The sequence below is a fragment of the Astatotilapia calliptera genome, chromosome 22 (genome assembly GCF_900246225.1).
Source record: "Astatotilapia calliptera chromosome 22, fAstCal1.2, whole genome shotgun sequence".
In the NCBI taxonomy this organism is placed as follows: Eukaryota; Metazoa; Chordata; class Actinopteri; order Cichliformes; family Cichlidae; genus Astatotilapia; species Astatotilapia calliptera.
In genome coordinates, this window is record NC_039322.1 from 2221540 (window position 1) to 2242361 (window position 20822).

Sequence of the window (20822 nt, forward strand, 5' to 3'; positions counted from 1 at the left end):
AACACTGCTCTTTTATTGAGGTTACATGAATACGCATAGGTTCATTAACATATGACGTATACATACAAACAAAGAGTACCTTGCCTGTGCGTTGTGTGTGTGTGTGTGTGTGTGTGTGTGTGTGGGGGGGGGGGGGGGGGGGGGGGGGTCAGAATGTGACCCCATAAAGACTTCTCTGAAGCTGCTGGTCTGGAACTCCAGCAGTTCATCTAAACAAAAGGCGCTTAGCCTAAAACAGATATAGATGTTTATCCTACCATGAAACAATAAGAGCAGGGACGACCTCTCTTGTGACCCCAGAGTCTGAGTGTGCATGCCAGAACACTCTGGGAGGCACACAGAGTCTTTACAGACTGCTAAGGATCAAACCTCTATCAATATGCAATTGATTATAAAACTAAGCATATATGAGTAAATATTTCTAAGCATAAATGACAATCAACCATATAAACCTAACAAACCACGACAGTTCTTTCCAAAGTGAGGAAAGGATTGATTAAGAATAACCTGAAATATTCGACTGAGTTCTTTAGAACAAGATTTAATCAGCCAGCCACTAGTGTTATCAGGACCCTGGCTCGTCTTCACGTTAAATGCATGAAAGGCCTTTTGGATATCTCTGAGTTTAATGATAAAGTGCTGAGTATCTTTCTGTTTCTGTTCCAAAATATTCTTGCTAAAATCAGAAGAACATATTCAAGGCATTTGCAAAATCTCTGTCTGAATTAAAACCGTCTAAAATGATCCGACTGCTGCTCTTGGGATTTTGAAGCCCTGCTATTTTTTGCAGAAAATTTGTTTTGTGTGTGCGTGCGTGTTGTCTTGAAGGATTGAAGGCCTTCAACACAATCTTCTCTTAGGGTGGCTGTATCTCAGGAGGCAGAGCAGGTGTCCAGCCTGATACTAACCCTGCAGAGCTGCTCGGTATCATCGGCGTATGAATGACTGTGAAGGTAGAAAGCACCTGTGTCGAAAAAGCTCTGAAAAACTATTTGTGTGCACAGGTGAATGAGGCAAGTGTTGTATAACATCAGTCCATTTAACATCTTATGTATGGACTGGTGTCGCCTCTTCACTGCTCAGACTGTAACTGGTGTACCAGTCAGTGCATATACTGGTACACGGCTGTGTACAGCTCCACTGTTCATGAAAATAAAACTAACAATGTCACTAATATGTGCCATCCTAGAGCAGCTGTACTACCTGTGCAGCCTGAGGGACTTGCAGGTATCGTCTGTCTTTTTATTATTATTATTTCGTTTAGACTGGTGAAGTTAAAGAAAGCGACTGTGCAGCAGCAACTGGACGCCAGGTGTCCCCAGTCTCCCATTTTTCGCAGCAAGGGGAATCCTGCTGGAAAGAAGGGCTGACTGGAGTGTGTGAAGAAGTGCGTCCGCATGAGTTGTTTTCACACACACACGCCACTTTCGGGTACTTTTCAAACTGAAACTACTTTTAATCCATTTTTAAACTCCTCCGGGTTTCCTTCAGCCGCAGTAATGCAGACGTAAAGTCAGAGTGTGTGTAGGCATGTAGGAATGGATGAAGACAGTTGCAATTAGGAAAGCAGGGTGGCGACAGGTAGCCAAAGATAAGGGAAGAAAACGGGACTACACCTTTACCGCATTACTCGCCGCTTCCATCGGTGGAAGTTCCGCACAGCAGCCGCCTTTCTTCTCGGGTCTGCCCGCTTCTCCTGAACTCTCCAGCGGATTCCTCTTAGGTGTTTACTCCGGCACAATCATGTCTGAGGAAACAACGGATTTCCCTAACGAACTGTTCGGTAAGGTTACGATAGCGGGGATTCGTGTTTACGCCAGCTGACCGACGCGTGCGCTGCGCTGTTATTGCCCTCAAAATAAAATAAAAAGTTCGGAGTTCGTCGAACTGTTTTGACGTGGCTCAGCTGGCTCAGACGTCTTTTAGCTGCAATGGTTTAAAGGGAACAGCGCCATGTAAAACTTAACGCATTGGTCTGATAGCGGTGACGTTGTGTTTTTACTCGCTTTTGAAATCACTGCGAGTCACTTTGAGACTCTCAGAAGTTACATAGAAGTTGAAGTTTTCTAAATATACGAGTGTTTACTACAATTCTGGGCCAGTGTTTTGGAAAGAATAACGTGATTCAACTGAAGGCAACAAGCTCATATTAAAACACACTAACTTCAGTAAACAACAGCTACACTGTCCTGCTAGTACTGGATCACACTGATTGGGCCTTTTATTAACAGGTGAAATAATCTCTGGTTTTCATTTGTCCATTTCTGTAAAAATAAAAAAGTCATTTTCATGCCCTGGGGCTTTGGCTGGCTACCTGAGAGTCTCTCCTCTGCTGCCACTTCCTTATCTGAAGTGGGGGAGAGGGGTGTGTCTGTGAAATTCCTTTGGATTGTGGGATATTATCAACACAGACTGCCTGGATGACTGAGTGTCAAAAAAGAAGTGTAAATCACTGCATTTAGCTGGAGAGAGTAGCCTGAACTGAAATAAAACACCTTGCTGATACAGCCAGACAGCTGCAGGTCCATGTGTTTGACCTACATTGACTTCTGCAGGCTGATGTTGGACTGAAGCCACCTGCAACCTATTTTAGAACCAGTGTCTTACTTACTGACAGTTTTAGAGACAGCGGTGGGCCGTGAGGGTGGAGAGGCCGATTAAGGAAAAGCTTGAAAAACCATGAGGTCTTTCTATTTATTAGCTCACCATTAGCAGACTCAGATACTGCGTGATGAAGCTGACTCACTACCCCGTGCTCTCTGTTACGGTGTCTGCAGACCAGTCTCACACTGTATATCTGCGCTGACCGATGAATGGGGCTTTTTGTAGGCAGCCCTGCTGTTGGTTTTAACAGGACGGGCTGACCTGATGCTGCTCATCGTCAGTAATTTAAAACTAGGAGGGGAAAAAAGCTTATCGGCAGCGCTCGTTAGGCCTGACCTTTGTGTGCACAGAGACTGAACTAATGAAAAGTGAGGAGGATCAGATGCTGGGTGATTACATGCCAAAAGCTGTGTGAGAAAGTTCAGCAAGTATACGGACACCCATTCATTTCTTGTCTAATTTTTAAGCAGTCAATTTTACAAATAAATAACTAGAACCCATATGAAAGTAGACAGAGTCCATCTAATACCCCAAAATGCCAGTAGCTCAGCATTTCAGAGCCACATTTATCCCTCAAAAGTTGGTAGAGATTAAAAGCATTGCTGTCAAAGAGAGACTGCCAGACTTTTATTTAAGAAGTGGCCAAAAATACACCAAAAAGTATCAGGTTAGGCAGCTTTGTCTTTATATTCAGGTGTTGTTATACTCCCATTCCCACAGGTTATTTTAAAGAGCTGTACTAGGACATGTTACAGTACAAGTCCTGTTAAAGTGGCAACAAGTCAGCTTGTGGAATCTCTTCACTGCTAGATATTCTATAATCAGCTGGCATTATTGCAAACCAGAAGGGTTTAGGAGCCACAAAGGTCATGTAAAGTTACAGAGCGAGGTCGCTGAGGTGCATAGAGCATAAACGTCACCAGGACTCTGCTGACTCATCAGCATTAACATCAGCACAAAAACTGTGCACCGGGAGCTTCGTGGCATGAGCTTCTACAGCCCAGCCTCCTGTAGGCGTGACGTGCAGAGCCAGCACCTGTGTCCATAGCTTCGATGTCTCTAAATGTGAGCTTGTGCTGTCTTATAACTTCTGGCTGTGTAAAGAAGTCACAACCAACAGTTCAGGTTCAAAGCAGGAACTGTGATTTAAGTCAAAGACAAAACGAGTCTCGAGCCTCTCAAATCATAAATGAGAATCTGGAAGAATTAATTGTATAAAGGATGAAGCCGTCTGCACAGCATTTAATGGACTTTCAGAAAATAGTAAAGACTGAATTTCTGCCAGTGTGAAGTGTAACTGGAGAGTGAGAGCAGACGTTTGTTTAGATTCGGCATGTCGCAGGTTGTTACTCTACACTAATTAGTCTGCTGGGAAGTGGAACGTGTTTTTTATAGGAGCGGGTTGGACATGTGTTTCTGATCAGCCTCCACGCTGCTTCATGCTCTAATGTTTTGATCCTCCTCATGACCTCATTATGTGTCTGGGTGGAGGACAGCATGAAGGCGGACCCGTGCTTTTTGACTTATTAAGACTCCTGCACACAGCACAGCGCCGCTCGTTTCTCCTCGTCTCACCCTTGTCTTTTACCCGATGCTTCCCTCTCTGCATTCCAGCTTCTTCACCCTCATTCTTTCTTCGTGTCCCTGGACTTCCACACCAATACTAAAACAACATACAGACTTTACGGGTAAACCATTAACAAACCACTACTGGTTCCATCAGGGAGATCAGATGTGGTGCATGCTGTGAGCAAATAAGATGTAAGGCAGTCACACTCGGTAAAACAGCACTGAGAGGGAATAACTAAGGAGTAAAATAAATATTTCTGGTGAAAAGCAAGTCCTTCGAGTTCTTGTATGTTCTGATTACAGGAAGCTCCAAGTTATAATGGATGTGGAAAAGCTTTGACTGGATTTTTCTCCACAGAAGTGCCACCAACCAACGTGCACTGCACATAAATGAAAGGAACCGTTTTTGATCAGCATTAGGTCAGTCAAACTTCTCGGAGAGCGATCTGCTCAGTTAAATAGCAGAGGAGGTTGTTAATGAAACGAACAACTGGTGCACTAGAGGGGCAACGATGAGACATCCCCAAACACGTTCATATTATCACAGCTGGATGCCACTGACGTTTTTCCCTACTTATTTTTTCAGACTGTTTTTCCTGTAGTGTTGCATTTGGTTAGAGTCAGTGTCACTACAGGTAGCATGAGCCGATACCTGGACCCTACAATGTTGCACGGGTAGTCCTGATGCACCGTCCTGAAGGTTTGTCTCAGCACAGTCTCAAGAGCCTGGAGGAAATTCCAGGAGACATGCAGTTACTCCAGAGAGCTGAACAAGGCTGTAGAAGACCCTTAGTCCATCAGGAGGACTTATGAGTGAGCTTGCAGGAACAGTCTGAGCGCTGCCAGAGCTACAAAATGACCTCCATCAGGCTACTGGTGTGAATGTTTCTCACCAAACAATCAGAAACAGGCTTCACCAGGGTGGCCTGAGGGCCTATTGGGGACCCTATGCTCACTATCTGGCACCATAGAGCGCAGTTGGCATTTAGAATACAAGACCAGAATTGGCAGGTCCACCAGTGGTGCCCTGTGCTTCTCACAGGGACACATAACCCTTTTCAGGCTAGCCAACAGCAGCCTGATTGCCTTCAGGTACTGGGATGTCAGACCCTACACTGGAACACTGGGTCCTGGGTTCCTCCTGGTCCTCGACAGTGCCCGGCCTCATGTGTATGCAGACAGGAACTGCTGACTGGCTTAAATCCATCCTTTCTCAGCACAAACCTCTAGAATCCATCTTGTAATGCTAGTCTAAATTCTAGAAGGCATTCATCGGTCTTACGTACGTATTAGTGACCTCTTTGAGCCGGCCATACAAAATATCATTTGGTGTGATTTGTCCTTCTTTTGGTGCGCATGGCCCGCCCGTCTCCTTCGATGCTGACAAAGCAAGAGATTGATGCTCAGGGAACCGTCCTGCTCCAGCACAGCTGCGTTGGCGACCTCGTCGTTCAGTATTCATAATAGGAAGCAAAGGTGAAAGCTTTCTATGTGATTCCTTTATGTAGACATAGTTGTTTAACAGAGAGCTTCATTTCTAACGTTTCTATTCTCGCTCTTTGTACTGTGGAGAAACTCGATGTTCATCATGAACATCATGCAGCTTCTTAAACAAATGAAATCATTTGCATGATAATCTGGAAGTCAAATCAAATCAAATCAAATCACTTTTTATTGTCACATCACATGTGCAGGCACACTGGCACAGCACATGCGAGTGAAATTCTTGTGTGCGAGCCCCACAAGCAACAGAGATGTGCAAACACAACAACACAAACGAGCAAAATACAAGAATGGCCAACCTGAAACTAATAAATATATGTACAATATATAATAGTGTATGCATTTCTGGATGTGTATACTAAATATTTTCCTACGTGTGTGTGTGTGTGTGTGTGTGTGTGTGTATACACATTTTTACAAATTAAATAGTAAAAAAATAAAATAAAATAATAATAATAATAATAAAATATATAAAATATACAGAGTTGAATATGTGCAAAACAAGTGGCATTTATATACAGTACGGAGTGCATAATGTTGAAGTTCCAGTAGTGAAGCTGAGGTGTCTATGACGTGTTCAGCAGTCTGATGGCCTGATGGAAAAAGCTGTCTCTCAGTCTGCTGGTACGGGACCGGATGCTGCAGAACCTCCTTCCAGTTCAGTGAAGGATGAGTTTCTCGTAAAGAAACGGACACTCTGCATTTACACTCAGCCTGTCGACACTAAACCCTCGTAAATAAAAACACGTTCTAAGTGATTGATTCTTTTTTCTGCGTGCATAAAAAAAATGATAGCTACAGGCTGTGAAATGTTTGGTGTTGTGTTCGCGGTGCAGCCTTCCATCACTCATGTTTCCCTCTGCAGCTCATTAACTTTTGTCTGCTCTCTCCTGTAGAGAGACAACAAGATGCAGGTTGACACATAATTTGTGTTTTAGTGATTGCAAACCACAACTCAGTTTGCAGCATAAAGACGTTTTTTTTTTTTTAAACATTTATTTATTGGTTTTAAACAGTTTTACATGGTGCACCGTGAGCTAAAGAAAAAAATAAAAAAACACTAAATAAGCAAACTAAGAACCCCTTTTTAAAAACACTATAATGATCTGGTTAGAAACACATAACTACTTGGGAGAAATGTTACAACTGTCTCGGTTTACTCTGACATTTGGAAATAACAGCTTTCCTCCTGGTAGGGCGGATGCAGGTTTTAAATTTTGGTTCGATCAAGGTATAAGAAAAGTGTCTGATATATTTAGGAATAATACTCTTATGTCTTTTGAACAACTTGGAAGTACTTTTTCTATTCCTGTCAAACATTTTTTAAAATTTCTTCAATTAAGAAATTTTATCTTAACCACACAAGGTGACAGCTTAGAAATCTCCACCTCCTCCTCTCTAGAGAGCACAGTTATAAAGCATCTAAATGGGCGAGGCCGAGTTTCTGCATTGTACAAATTATTTATGGAAAATTCCAAAGAATCAACACAGTCTGTTTTAGAGGCTTGGAGGAAGGATTTGCAAATGAACATATCTGATGATGAGTGGTATAAATCACGCTCCTTGGCCCAGAGTCAGACAATTAATGTGCAATCTCGACTACTTCAATATAAATGGTTAACAAGACAATATATTTCACTGTATATGGGAGTGTCCACATGTGAAAATCTTTTGGGAAAAGGTAATAAATCTGTTGAGTCAAATTATTGGTGATGTGATCCATGTGGACTTAACAGCCTGAAACTCTAACTTGATTTGTGTATCTGTCCTTCCCTTTTGTTATGGTTTGCTTTGTTTTTGTTTCTATTGTTATGTTGTTTCTGTTGTTGTTGTGGTTTTGTTTTTATTTATTTATTTTTACTTTATAGGTTTTTTTTCTTTTAATTATTTCTTTATGTTTTAAGACCATCTCAGAACACAATTCTTCATTAGTAAACGAGACGTGTTAATCTGACCTGAAAGCATCTGCAGGCCACCAAATCTCCCATCCTCCTATTGTTGTGTAACCTGTGATCCCTCCAGCTGTTCTGGTGTCAATTGTCGTGAGTTTTTGTGTGTTTGTAGAGAGTGTGCGGGAGGCAGTGGGGCGCAGGGTGAAGCTGACCCTGAGGCAGAAAGTCCAGCTGGAGGTCAAAGGTGACAAGGTGGAAAACAGAGTGCTGGTAAGTGACAGCTGTTTAGTGCTTTTTACTGTAACCATGTGTACTCACAGTTGTTGTTAAACTTTTGTTTTTGTGCCCTTTTTGGCATCAGGAATGTTATATGTGATGGGTGGGAAGCAGGAAGTGTCACTGCTCTTAACCCTGGAAAACACAGTAAGCTGAGTGTGTGTGTGTGGGCATGTTGCTGGAGCGGGAAGGTGATGAAGCAGGAAGTGCAGGCTGACAGTTTATCGCCACACGCAGCAGTTTGTATGTCTGTAGGAATTCATCTTCTTCTCATCTCAATGCTTACTCAGTATTTATTTGAATAGGCAAAATACAAAAGGGTGCTCTCAAATACTCCAGATGTCGTGCGAGGAGCGCTGCACAGGCAGTGTTTTTGTGGTCATTTTGGTTTTTTAGTTGCCTCGACGCGACTGTAGATTAGCAGCAGCCGGTGACTGATGAAGACCAGCGAGGAAGGATCGGTGCCATTTTTTTTGAATGTTTGAGTGTTTATATATCACAACAGAACAACCCGCACCTTTAAAATGAAACTTCTATCAGCAGTCTTGGTTCTGATATTGTGAGGTTTTCTCGTCAGCTCGTGTGCGGTTGTTAAATATTTTGTTTGCAGCAGCAGCAGCTCGTCCGCCGGGAGCTGCTGCTGCTCTGAGTCACGTTGGGAGTGCTTCCTTGTTTGGGTTCAGTTTCTCTGCAGCTCTACAATCTTTAAAAAGTGTAAAAACTGATGCACAGCTTTTCCCCTGTTTTCAAAATGAGCAGCCATTCTGAAACTTTTGTTTTGATTAGCAATGTCGGAGCAAACAAAAGAAGGAATGTTGCTTAAGTTGCTTAATTGCAGGGTGGACGTTGTGAAGTGGGCCTCATGGTCGAAGTTGAAGAGGGGCTGGTAGAGCTTGATATCAGAGCTCTGTGGTGCTGCTGTTTCATGCCAGGCTGGAAAGCACCTCCTTATGGACACGGCTTCGTGAGTGGCGACATTGTCGTGCAGAAACAGGAAAGGAAATACCTCAAACGTTTGGCACCAAGTTGAAAGCAAAATATCGTTATGATGAACTTTGTTTTGATTGAACAAGCTGTGCTAAGATGACGGGCTGATATTTACAGTTTAACCACTCAGGGGGTTTTTTACCTGCAAGCCTCATTTGTACGAGCGCCGTTTTCCTTTTCTTTGTGTTCTTTTGTGTAGGAATCATGGAAGAATTTCCACACATACTGGGGAAGTCCTGAAATGAGGAAGTGGTGCAGAAATGAGGACTGATTGTTGGAACTTTTTGTTTGGTGATGTTGCTGCAAATATGATGCAGCAAAAGTAAAACTCTTATGAACTGTTGGAAGACGCAGCGCAGGGATAGGTGGGTGTTACCGGGCTATCTGGTTTCACCTAACTGCAGGTTTGTGTGAGTGTGGGAATAAGAACAGACAAATGAGTATCACCACTTCTGCTTAAAGCTCGTCCGCTCAGCTCAGGAAGTGCCTTCAAGCTCAGTTCATTTTTTTACGTCTTTAACACACTTGTGTTTTCCTTTGGCCACATACCACGGCTCTGCAGCTCCTGTCAGGACTTGACTGAAGCAACCCACTCACAGCCACAGGGTGTTGGGACACACACATTCCACAGCTGTATATCAGCAGTTCTACCCTATAGCTATAACTTCTTGAAATGAGCCAGCGTGCTCAGTGTTTCGCGATAAAGCGTCCTGCTGGGTTTCTTTTCATTTGTGGAAATTAAAGTAAAAAACACATTTTTCTCCTGAACTCCAACCCAGTGAACATGAATGTGTGTCTGCGTCCTGCATGTCAACACCAGGAATGAGTTTGTTTGTGAAGATGTGGGTCTGTAGTTTACCTTTGTGAAACCACTACAGCTGAGCGTTCACACTGTCGATGTCTTTTGCACCCACTTCAATCGTCACTGACTCCAAACTATGAAGGAAACGTGTCTGAGCTGACACACAAAAGCTACAGATTATAATTTTATCTATTTGTAATATTTGGGTCTCAGGACTGAGTGCTGGTGACCATCTAAATGTGCCCTCCATATCCACACGACACCAGTTTGTGTGCAGATTATTTTATTTGTTACAACTAAAAATTGATCATTTCATCTCAATTAATAGATTTTTTCAAATATTTTTTGTGCCTTTCGCACAAAAGGCAGCGTTTGAACATGAATATCTTAAAGACTGTTAAAGATAAAAGCTCAGGATGAACCTGCAGGCTTCGACAGCACTTTGATGCACTCTGGTTCAGACGCTTTGCATCTGATTTCTCTTCCCTAGTCTGCTTACGTGGACTTACTCACCTGCTCACTGCAGCTCGTCTGCAGAACGACCTGAAACAGGCCCGCCCCTCGGTCCATCGTCTGAGACAGTCGTATCTTCTTGGCTCGCCTCAGATGTAACCTGGAGTGACCTCACTAAACTGTAGGCGCCTCAGCTGGCTCGGCCTCCTGTGGCGTACAGCTCGCTTTCACTGCCCCACTTTGTTTCCTATAAAATCGTTGCAGTGAAAGTGTGATTACAAGGACCATTTACATCCCCACCATTTCACACCATAATTCATCAAACATCTCAAAAATAAGTCGCTAATTTTGTCTGTAGGAGTCTGGCTAAGGCCGAGCAAGCAGCCGTAATGCGCACTTGCTCCCCGCCAGGATTGAGGTTCAACACGTGGTGAAAGATAATGTGTATTATTATCCCACTGGGCTAAAAACCTCTCCAGAAGCCGGCGCTGCTGCCAGCTTCTCTGCGAGGGAGAATACACAAAGCTGTTGGGACCAAAGGCCCAGAGGGACTGCTGCTCACATTTAGACTGAAAATGGCTAAATTTCCTTTATTCTATTTATTTAGTTTTTCATGTGTAACATCGTCAACGCCACAATTACAGTTTCTAAATTGCTCTTCCAACCGCAGGGAGTCCATTTGAATTCTTTTTCATTTTTTCTTCTTGTTGTTATTATGATTGTTATTATTATTATTATTGATGCATGAAAACCCTTTTTTGCCTGTTTTATTTAAGGGTGATTTCTTGTTGGGCGCTGATTGTACTCCATGACAGACAGCTGGAAACTCAGTGGCCAAGCTGTTCTTTGGGTGGATGCGTACACTGTAGTGCAGATGAGTCCACGTGGTCGCTAAAGCAGGCGGGCGCACAGATGTCCTCGCTGTCCACAGTCAGACCCCAGGATTTAGGTTGAACAGTTGCTGGCTGTGTGGTAGATGACTGTAGAGCGTGTAGAATAACCGTATGGATGTGTGGTTAAATGTGTAGTCCAAAGCACTGAGCGTTCATTCATTTAAAAAGAAAAGTCTTAAAGGAAGTTGTAAAGCTAAGTACTGACTAAGTACTTCCACATGTTTTCATTCATGTCAGAAAGCAAAAACTCAGTTTCTTCATCCTCATCTGTTGACCGTTGTCTGTCTTTGTCCTCAGGCTTTGGCTTCACATCGAGCCTTTCTGCTCACAGCACGAGTCCCCTCTAAGGTTAGTGACCCCGTTCATCTCACACTTTTTATTTCAATCTTTGTCTTTGTGTTTTGTGCTAAGTCGCAGTCTTTAACACGCTTGTACCGGCTGAATGTCAGCCCGTTGGATCGGCCACTGTCACAGAGAGCGTTTTGACTGGAGGGCAGCCTCGCCCCGAGCGTGACTACAGACTGTATTAATCTGTATTTCATCACAAAGTACAGCTATGTTTGTTATTAGTCAGACATTACCTCCAAACACACCTTTGTTTTTGGGCACTTGGCTGTGTGTTAACAGGATGTGTTTAACTATTATACTCTGGGGTGTTTTGATCACATGATTTGCCGGGCTTCCATGTTTGCTAATTATCCTCCTTTTCATCCCGGACAGCTCCAGCACAGGTTAACATTCAGAAAAGTCCCCTGCATAAACACTATGGTTCCCTGATAAAACACATTACCTTTCATGCATGTGCTCATGGTTTTTATTGGTCATATTGAACGTTACAAACCCACATTTTTTCTTGATTTCTCCGTATGTCTGAATTGTCGCGTCTCTTCTCCCCGTTCGCTCGCTGTTTCCTGCATGTGCCTCTCTACACAGTTGAGCAGATCTCAGCACCATATGGAGACATTTGATAGTTTTACCCACAATGCAGCTGTGAGAAATCAGCCTGTGGGAAAGAAAAACAGTGACAGGAAGAAAAGTTCAACCTAGAGGGCGAGAGGCAGGAACGGAGAGGAAAAACATTCTGGAAAGAGCAGAAAAGTAAAGATTGAACTATTTTCTTGAACTCTTCAGACTGAGAAAGATACGAAGGATCGTGAAATGTTTACGCTGCTTTATTTTTAGGCTGCCTGGGCACGATACGGAAGAGCAAACGTGACGTAAAACTAAGGAAAACCCCCCGTACTCTATCCCAAAACCCATTTTCAGCTGAATCCTGAATCTTTGTGTTTCCTCGTTTTAAGTTTAATAAACTGTTTTTAGAACTTCCGGCTCATCACAGTTCTGTATAATTAAAAAAGAGAAGTAGGTCTGTGGTTAAACACAGTTTCCACGATGCTTCCTTTTTGGTAGCATCTATTTTCATTGCTCCCTGGTGACTCTCGAGGGTTTTTTTTTTCTTTTTTGGGGGCTTCTTAGCAATGAGTGTGTGAACCAGGCCAGACAGAGACATAAAGTCTGATTCAAAGTGAAACTGAGTCCTGGGACTTTGCTCAAACTAAAACTAAATGGCTGTTTGGCTCCAGAATGTCAAACACAGAATCGTGACCCCAGAAACGATGTATATGTTGGAAATATGGCACATAATCATGGAAATCTCAGTCATATACGGTGTATAGAGGAAGATCTAAGACGAACACAGATGAACAGATCCCTGCTAATCAGTGCAAACTGACAAAGTAATAAAGTAATCACATTTTCCTCGCGTCTCGGTAATGTCACCATATTATTTGTCAGATAATTTCATTAATGCAAACACCAGCACCGTTAACGAGAAGCATTAATTCATCAGCACTTTTGTTTACATGTGTTTTTTATAAGAAATCAGAACAAAATAACTGAATAGACTGATTAAGTTTGTCTCTGTATTTTTGTTTAAGAGGATTTCATTGCTACCACAGTACAAACACAGTGGAGAGGTCCACTTTAGTGCCTCGGTGGAGCTTTGAGCCTCAGCTGTATCCCAGCTGATGAGCTGCTGTGAAGTCGGACAGTCTGCGAGGATGGACTCGCCTCTGGAGCCAGCTTTAAGGGGGCGTCAGAGGAAGTGTTCTGGCTCTGTGGTTTTGGATCTGTGTTGCCAGTTGACGTTAATAGTTGCGTCATCACTATTGTTTTATTTAAGGTTGTTTTACGTTGTGCAATCGTTGCTGTCGGGGATTCCCTTATGACGGGATAATTGTTTTGTCTAAGCAAATGTTGTCTTTGATTATCAAATGACTGAAATAAGACTTTGTAGTTCAATGAGTTTAAAGCAGGCACTTTGTTAGCCGAGCGACTTTATTGGAAGCCACAGTAGAGGCCCCGTGTTTAAAATGAGTAAATTATGACTGAAGTTACGTATCACGCCTGTAAAAATCCATAAAATGTAAAAATCAGAGCAGAGTTTAACTTATTTGAAGTTTCTTTAATCAAAGTTTGGACCTGTGGAGGACCGACTGTGCTTTTGTTTGTCCGGGTTAATCCGGTTACCCGACTGAACAGAGCTCCTCAGATCAAAGTTGTCGGTCTTTTCGTGACACATTTAAAACCTTCCTTGTTTTAAAAACACGTTATGATGATGAGTTGCGATGTTCAGAAACACGAGTGAACCTTACAGGCTGCAACGTGTTTCAGCTCCGCCAGCTGACCCCTGATCTGTTGTTCCACAGTGGGCCAGCGGTTTTTCTAACTGTGTATGAAGAGAGTGGAACAGAGGGCGGTTTGTTCCTCGGTGTGTACTGTCCCAGCCCAGAGAGGCAGCGGGGAGGGGGGGGAGACAATGGAGGAATTTAACAGCTGGTGAGGAGGGCAGGGAGGGGGCACGGCTCGCCCTCTCGCTCTGCTTTTCGCTTCGTTTCTTATTGATTTCTTCTACTCGGGCAAAGTCCAAACCGTCCTCTCTTCCACCCTCCTCCCCCTCTCGCTCTGCATCGCGCCTCTTCATCGTCTGACAGCTCTCCGGTCACTCCATCTCTTTCGCTTTCTTTTTCCGCCTCCCCCCTTTGCCCCCGCCATCGTTGTTGTGCTTCTCCCTCTTTTCCTCAGTCACACTTGTTCTTTTTGGCAGCGACCGCACATTATTTTTACTCTCTCTCTGGATTCAAAGGGAAGCGAGTGTGAGGCTCTGCTCCAGACATTTGTTCTGCAGACTATTTGTAGCCTGTGTTTTTTACATTCCTGTAGTCTCGCTGATTTTACTTCTTCTTGCTCCTCTCTTCAGGGTTTGTTCAGTAGCAATAATAACCCGCCTCGTGTCGGCACTGCACACTCTGTCCATCATGGAAAAGCATTTAAGAAATTCCTCCCTGGAGAATTGTTGATAGTGTAAATGAAATATAGTCCAGATGATTGGGAAAGCCTCCTTGAACGTTCTTGCGGCACAGCGAACTGTCTCTGTTGCTCAACCACGAAACAAGTCGGCGCTTGAGAAGTTATTCTCAGTCCATCTAAAAACAGATACGCACTCATCAAGGTAACACTTGTTCTGCTCCATGACTGAAAGTATGTGGACCCTCAACATTTCAGCCACGTGTGATAGTTTAACGATGATGTTTCATTCTTTCCACCAGATGTTGCCTCGCTTGGCTCACATCAGCATTGCTAACAGTGAAGTTGGCTGATAAGATCTGCCTCGCAGTCGGCCTTCGGTCCTAAATGTGAAGGTCAGGTTCAAACAATGAGCACAAGTGGTGTTCTTAGAGCGGTAGAGATGTGCACCTCTGGCTGCCGTCATGTCCACATCCACGAGAGTGAGCCTCTCATCACCAGTCGTTGCACGCCTCCTGTTTCCTGGTGCAGTTCAGGAGAAAGAAATTAGTTTTCTGTCTGAATTTTTTAGGTAATAATAATACGTTTTATTTATAGGCGCCTTTCAGACCCTCGAGGTCACCTTACAATAACACGAGAACAATAGCAGCAATAAAATATGATAAACATGGCAAAATAAAATTTAGACATAAGGTAAAAAAACAAACAAAACACAAGCATAAAAGTATATAGGTCACGATTTCTGGAAAGAAACTTTGCTGCTGAGTTTTTCAGTATGTTTCGATGCTTTGAGGCGAGTGCAAGGATCCCTGCAACAAATATGCAAAGGAAAAAACTGGGCAGCTCAAACCAAACCTCTCCCTGTACATCCTGTTACCTTCACATCTGCCCAGTTCAGTTGTTCAGACATACAGCTGTTGGCTCAAAAATGTAGATCAAATGTTGTGTGTGTGTGTGCGTGTGTGTGTGTGCGTGTGTGTGTGTGTGTGTGCTCTCCTTCATAGACTTCAGCTTGTCCAGGATGCTGCCGCTCGCCTCCTGACTGGCACTAGAAAGCATGCCTCTGTCACCCCAGTTCTTATTGAGTTGCATTGGTTACCCATAAAATATTGTATTGAATTTAAAATATTGTTGCTCACCTTTAAAATTATAAATGATTTAGCCCCTCGTTATCTTGTCGATCTCCTTAGTCTAGATGTCCCTGGACGAGCCCTCGGGTCTTCAGCCCAATTACTCCTCCAGCCTAGATCTAGACTTAAATCTAAGGGTGACCGTGCTTTTGCCCTGGTTGCACCGAATCTGTGGAACAACCTTCCTATCGCTATCTGTGCGTCAGACTCCGTTTTATCTTTTAAATCCCGTTTAAAAACTCATTTATTCAACATAGCTTTTCCATCTAGTTAGCATCCCTGTTTTATATTTGGTTCAATTTTTTATCTATGTACTTTATCTTTTGGCTATATCTGTTCTTAGTAACTTTGTTCTTCTATTCCCTTTTATTCCTGTATAATTGTGCCCTCAACCTGATGACATATGTGGTACTTTGTTAATAGTCTTTTATTTAATCATGTCTTAATTTTCCTGTTTTTATTGTAAAGCACTTTGGGTTACCGCTGGTCTTTTAAACGTGCTATACAAATAAAGTTGTATTGTATTGTGTGTGTCCGTGTGTGCAGCACCTGAAATCCCTTCATCCAGCTAATGGCAGCTTGTGTTTTGACTGTGTGTGAGGGGTAAACGTTTCCTGGGAAGAGCCCGAGTTTCTCATGCTGAAGGAGGAGTGACTGTAATCACTTCGCTTTGTTTTCCGTTGTAAATGTTCACATTGTGGGAAGAAAAAGCTCCTTTGTGATTGATGAAAAGTAGAAAAACACTTCTGGCTGTTTTTTCTCAGCCTGCTGCCCTTTCAGTGGCTCTTTGATCAGATGTGGAAATACAAGATTACGTTGACGGCGTCTCTTCTGAACCCTTTCAGGTTGAACAGTCCTTCAGCTATCTGGAAATCCAGGGAATCCAAAGCAACAAGCCCACACAGGTACAAACAACATTATTGAGCTTTTCATTCATTACATCGCAGCACACATGACAACATCTGGACTACATGCACATGTGTCTCATGTAAAACATTGACAGCTTTTCCTCATGAAGCTAAAGCAGGTTTGACTCGTGTCGAGAACTCTGACGCTGTCCTCTTGTCCACTGTGTGTCCTTCTGCATCATGTTGGTCTTTTAAGCTGGAGAAGTGAAAAAGGCCTCCAGCTCTGCATTAACTCACTCACCTGAATCAGCCTCCTCAGGCTTTCAGGGGAAAACCAATCATCATCATCACGGGGTGTCTGCGTTTCTTCACATCCGTGTTTCCTTCATGTCCGATTCCTTTGTGTGTGTCGCCCCCTGCAGCTGGTGTTGGAGCATGAGCACGGCTCGTGGAGCCTCCGGCTGGGCTCTGCAGAGGAAGTGGACAAGGTGATCGCTCACATCGGCAGCTGTCTGCACCGGATCTGCCCGGCAGGCGTACCGGTGTAGGTACCACACAGCCAGCAGCCGCTGGCACTGTTAGGCTGATAACACAGAACCACAACCTGACAGAGGGTTGGAAAGACCCTTTAAGTGTGAAATAAAGTTTTCAGTGTTCAGTTTATTCAGTAAAGTTTAGAATGATGATGAACAATTAGTTTCCATGTGATACTTAAAACAGGAAAAAGCTCATTTAACAGGAGAAGCATCTTTAACAGCACGGCACCTTTAAGGGTTTGACATCTGTTGGAGGTCATTGTGTTTGCTGGAGGGACGCATTTGTGGATGCAGAGGAATTAAAATATAAGTATGAAACAAATCTTCAGGAGACTTTTCTGGACTCTGCTAGAGTGTCGTTCCTGTAATCGGCTGCACGGTGCACGTTTGAAGCAGTCTGACGCTTTCAGATCACTGTCATGACTGATACACGTGTCGGCCTCATTATTTGTCTCTTTGACCATGTTTAATCTGAACGTGTGTGAGAATCAAGAGCCTGAGCAGGTCCAAATTGTGCAGATCTTAAGTTTAAGGTCATCTTCTTATGCACCTCTGAAGCATTTTTAGCACGGCTGTTAGTTTTAGATCCCACAGTGGATCTTTGCAGTGTGTGCAAATCCTCTACAGCAATCCTTCAACGTGGTTTCATTTTCAGGATGTTACAGAAAGTCTCTGTGATGATGGTCGCATCCATGGTGACCACTTCATGTTCACAGTAATTCAGCAGTTCATAGAAATCAGACGTTTGTGGCCTTTGCACCCAGATGAAACCAAATGTATGTTTTCAGTCTAGTTGACTGCTAAACAAATCTCGTCATTAGTTATGAAAATGTGAGTTTAGTCCTCGTTTCTTTTTATTAGCTAATAAAGTCGAGCTTGTCTTTTTTCTTGTTTCCTGTCTTTAGTTTCAGTTGTTGCTTTGGGAGTTTTGTGAAGCTTTTGAAATGATTTTTAAGAAGTGTGGAAATGAATATGAAATGATCCTGTTTTGTTGTCCTGCTTTCTCCTCTTTTGTCCCTTCCTCTCTCTGTAAGGAAGGAAGATGATGAGGAAGTTAAACTTGAATCCCCCGGACAGGCTGGCAGCCCTGCAGGCCATCTGGGACGAGCAGGCGTCAGCTGACCTGGGACCGTGCGGTACATCATCATCACTCACTTCCCAGTTACACCAATTCACATGTTTAAAGTGTCTGTGCTTATTCGCTGCTGTCATGTGATTCTTTGCAGGCGGCTTCTCCCATCAGTACTGGTGTGTGTGTGATTACCTCCGCCAGCCATACAGAGAGGAAGTCCAGTGGGTCGGTGCTGCTCGCTGGAATCATTACTCTTTTTAATCTGATGAACTTTGTTTCCTCTCTTTCGTCTGTAGTCATCAGCTTCTTTTCTTATCTGCCGCTTTCTGTTTTTCACTGATACCTTTTCCATCTTTTTTTCTTCGCCTGCTTCTCTCCAGATGTTTTTACTGTGATGTCACAGCCATGTTGAAGCAATAACTCAGATTCTTGTCACATCTGCTGGAGCTGCGTGTTTCTGCTCTTTTTTTAAGTTTGTGGTTTCTTTCCTCTCAGCCTCACGTCTTTTCTTGTTGTCACCAGGATGTGGACACCATCTATCTCACTCAGGACACCAAAGAGCTCAACCTGCAGGACTTTGTTCATCTGGACAACAAGTACTGAAACCACTCAACACCTCATTATGTATCGAGAGTGACTTTGAATATGGGGGGACCAGTTTGATCTTCATTTTTTATGTGCAGTATCAACGCATTTAATTACAGATTCAGCTGTTTTGTTGTTGACGCTTCAAAAGGACTCTTGGCATCACATTTTTCATTGTGCTGGGTGAATGAGGTGTAAACTTTCAGGTCAACGTCAGCAGCAGTGTTTGATGTCCTTTTTTCTGTGTCACTGTGTGGAATAAGTGAAGGTAATGAAGGCACATTTTTGTCCTTTCAGGGATTTGATTCCAATCATTACAGTTCTGGAGTACAACCAGTGGTTCACTAAGCTCTCCACCAAAGACTACAAACTGGTAACATCCTGCACAAATCCCGCTTTACCTGTGACATAAAACATCCACACATGGCCTCCTGTGTTTTTATCATAATGTTAAAAATCCTTCGCTATATAATAAAAATTCTTTATTTATTTTTATGTGACTGGGATTCAGTTTAAGACCCGAGTCTGTTTTGTCTGTTTCAGCCGACAGATGTGTGCGACCAGATTTTGAGAGTGGTGGCTCGATCGAGCCGGCTGGAGGAGCTGGTGCTGGACAATGCTGGGCTCAAAAGGTCAGAGGTCAAATAAGAGAGCCAGGCACATGTGATTTGTGCTCATTTTCCGTTCTTCCATATTCTCCACATTTGTCAGTAAAGAATAAAAAGAGACCCCGACTGACCGATCTGCATTGTTGTTGCTCGTGTTGAGACTCTGTTAACAAAATCTTGCTAAGCCTGCTCGCTCTTCTTCTCCTGCAGTGATTTTGCTCAGAAACTGGCCGGCGCTTTGGCACACAACCCCGCCTCCACACTTCAAACACTCAATCTGAGCAACAACTCGCTGGAGGACAAAGGTTAAAAAATGTGTACACACACAGACACACACACACTACAGGCCGTGACGTATCAGCATGCCCTTAAACATCCCAGGAATACAAAAGAGGCGATGTTCTCGTAGAGCATTACTTCATTTGTTATTGTCCCGGATGAGAACTGGCATTAATTTCACTTCTCATTATGTTTAATTTTTTTTCATCTGTTAAACATTTGTTCAGAGTTCTGTTAGCAGTCTCCCTACGGGGCTTCCAGCTGCAGTCAGGCGCCCTCTGGTGGTCATTTCTTTAGCACTTTAAAGTCTAACGCACAGGTGTCGAACTCCAGGCCTCGAGGGCCGGTGTCCTGCAGGTTTTAGATGTGTCCTTGATGCAACACAGCTGATTCAAATGACTAAATTACCTCCTCAACATGTCTTGACGTTCTCCAGAGGCCTGGTAATGAACTGATCATTTGATTCAGGTGTGTTGACCCAGGGTTAGATCTAAAACCTGCAGGGCACCGGCCCTCGAGGCCTGGAGTTGGACATCCCTGGTCTAACGACTTCAAATACTGATGTTTGTTTCCTGCAGGTGTTGCAGCTCTGAGCGCTCAGTTTGCCAAACTGCCCATGGGTCTAAAGCACGTGAACCTCTCCAGGACTTCCATGTCTCCTAAAGGTGAACAAACACAGGGACACTGAGAAGACGTCCTATTTTGTGAATTCTTACCTTTTTTTTTTTTTTTTTTAAGTGCGCGTTGTTGTCATCATTTTCAGGCGTAAACAGCCTCTGTCAGGCTCTCTGCGCCAACCCGATTGTGGCCTCCACCCTCACACACCTCGATCTGTCGGGAAACTCCCTCCGAGGGGACGACCTCCCGGTATGCAGTCATCCTCGCCACCGCATCTCGTATCAAACGCCAGGCTGGGCAACACTCGAGCTACAGTCACAGTTTGTGTTTTTTGTCTTCACAGAACCTTCACAGCTTCCTGAGTCACTCAAACGTCCTGGAAACCCTCGATCTGTCCAATAGCGACTGCTGTCTGGAGCAGGTCGGAACAACTTTAAAACTAAAAAGTCGGGCTCTGTGGTTCCATCGCGTTCTGATTATGTTTTTCTTCATCGTTTGTTATTGTGCTTAGGTGTGTTCGTCCCTGCTCAGAGGATCTTTGAAGCACCTTTCTGTCCTCAACATGTCAAAAACAGTCTTTTCTCACAGGTCAGATGTTAATAATGATGCACCTTAGTGTGATGTCTCTGCAGATATCCAATCTGATCACAAATGATGCATTCATTTCTCTTTTGATTTCTCCTTCAGCAAATCTTATCCAACAGTTGTTTTGTCACTTGACATTTATCGATGTGTTGATGCACGTGTCCTCACAGGAAGTGTAAAGATATCCCTCCGTCCTTTAAGCAGTTCTTCAGCTCTGCTCAGGCTCTGACGTCCGTCAGTCTGTCAGGAACCAAGCTGCCTCTGGAGGCTCTGAAG

The 20822-nt window shown here is 43.6% G+C and overlaps 1 protein-coding gene across 3 annotated transcripts in view; it reads left to right on the forward strand.

Moving 5' to 3' along the window:
* The first annotated feature begins 1382 nt into the window (after nt 1-1382).
* carmil1 (capping protein regulator and myosin 1 linker 1) overlaps nt 1383-20822 on the forward strand; it is a 31485-nt gene continuing 12045 nt past the window's right edge. The window contains exons 1-16 of one of the 3 annotated variants that reach the window (XM_026155820.1): nt 1383-1431; nt 7741-7838; nt 11277-11327; nt 16261-16320; nt 16686-16807; nt 17838-17935; nt 18026-18096; nt 18394-18467; nt 18754-18829; nt 19000-19088; nt 19275-19369; nt 19922-20008; nt 20107-20210; nt 20305-20382; nt 20473-20549; nt 20717-20821. In XM_026155820.1, coding sequence (XP_026011605.1) covers nt 1398-1431; nt 7741-7838; nt 11277-11327; nt 16261-16320; nt 16686-16807; nt 17838-17935; nt 18026-18096; nt 18394-18467; nt 18754-18829; nt 19000-19088; nt 19275-19369; nt 19922-20008; nt 20107-20210; nt 20305-20382; nt 20473-20549; nt 20717-20821 — 1319 coding nt within the window. In that variant the 5' untranslated portion in view covers nt 1383-1397. Of the gene's footprint in view, nt 1784-7740; nt 7839-11276; nt 11328-16260; nt 16321-16685; nt 16808-17837; nt 17936-18025; nt 18097-18393; nt 18468-18753; nt 18830-18999; nt 19089-19274; nt 19370-19921; nt 20009-20106; nt 20211-20304; nt 20383-20472; nt 20550-20716; nt 20822 lie in introns of all 3 variants that reach the window. The other 2 variants (XM_026155819.1, XM_026155818.1) reach the window with 2 other exon arrangements.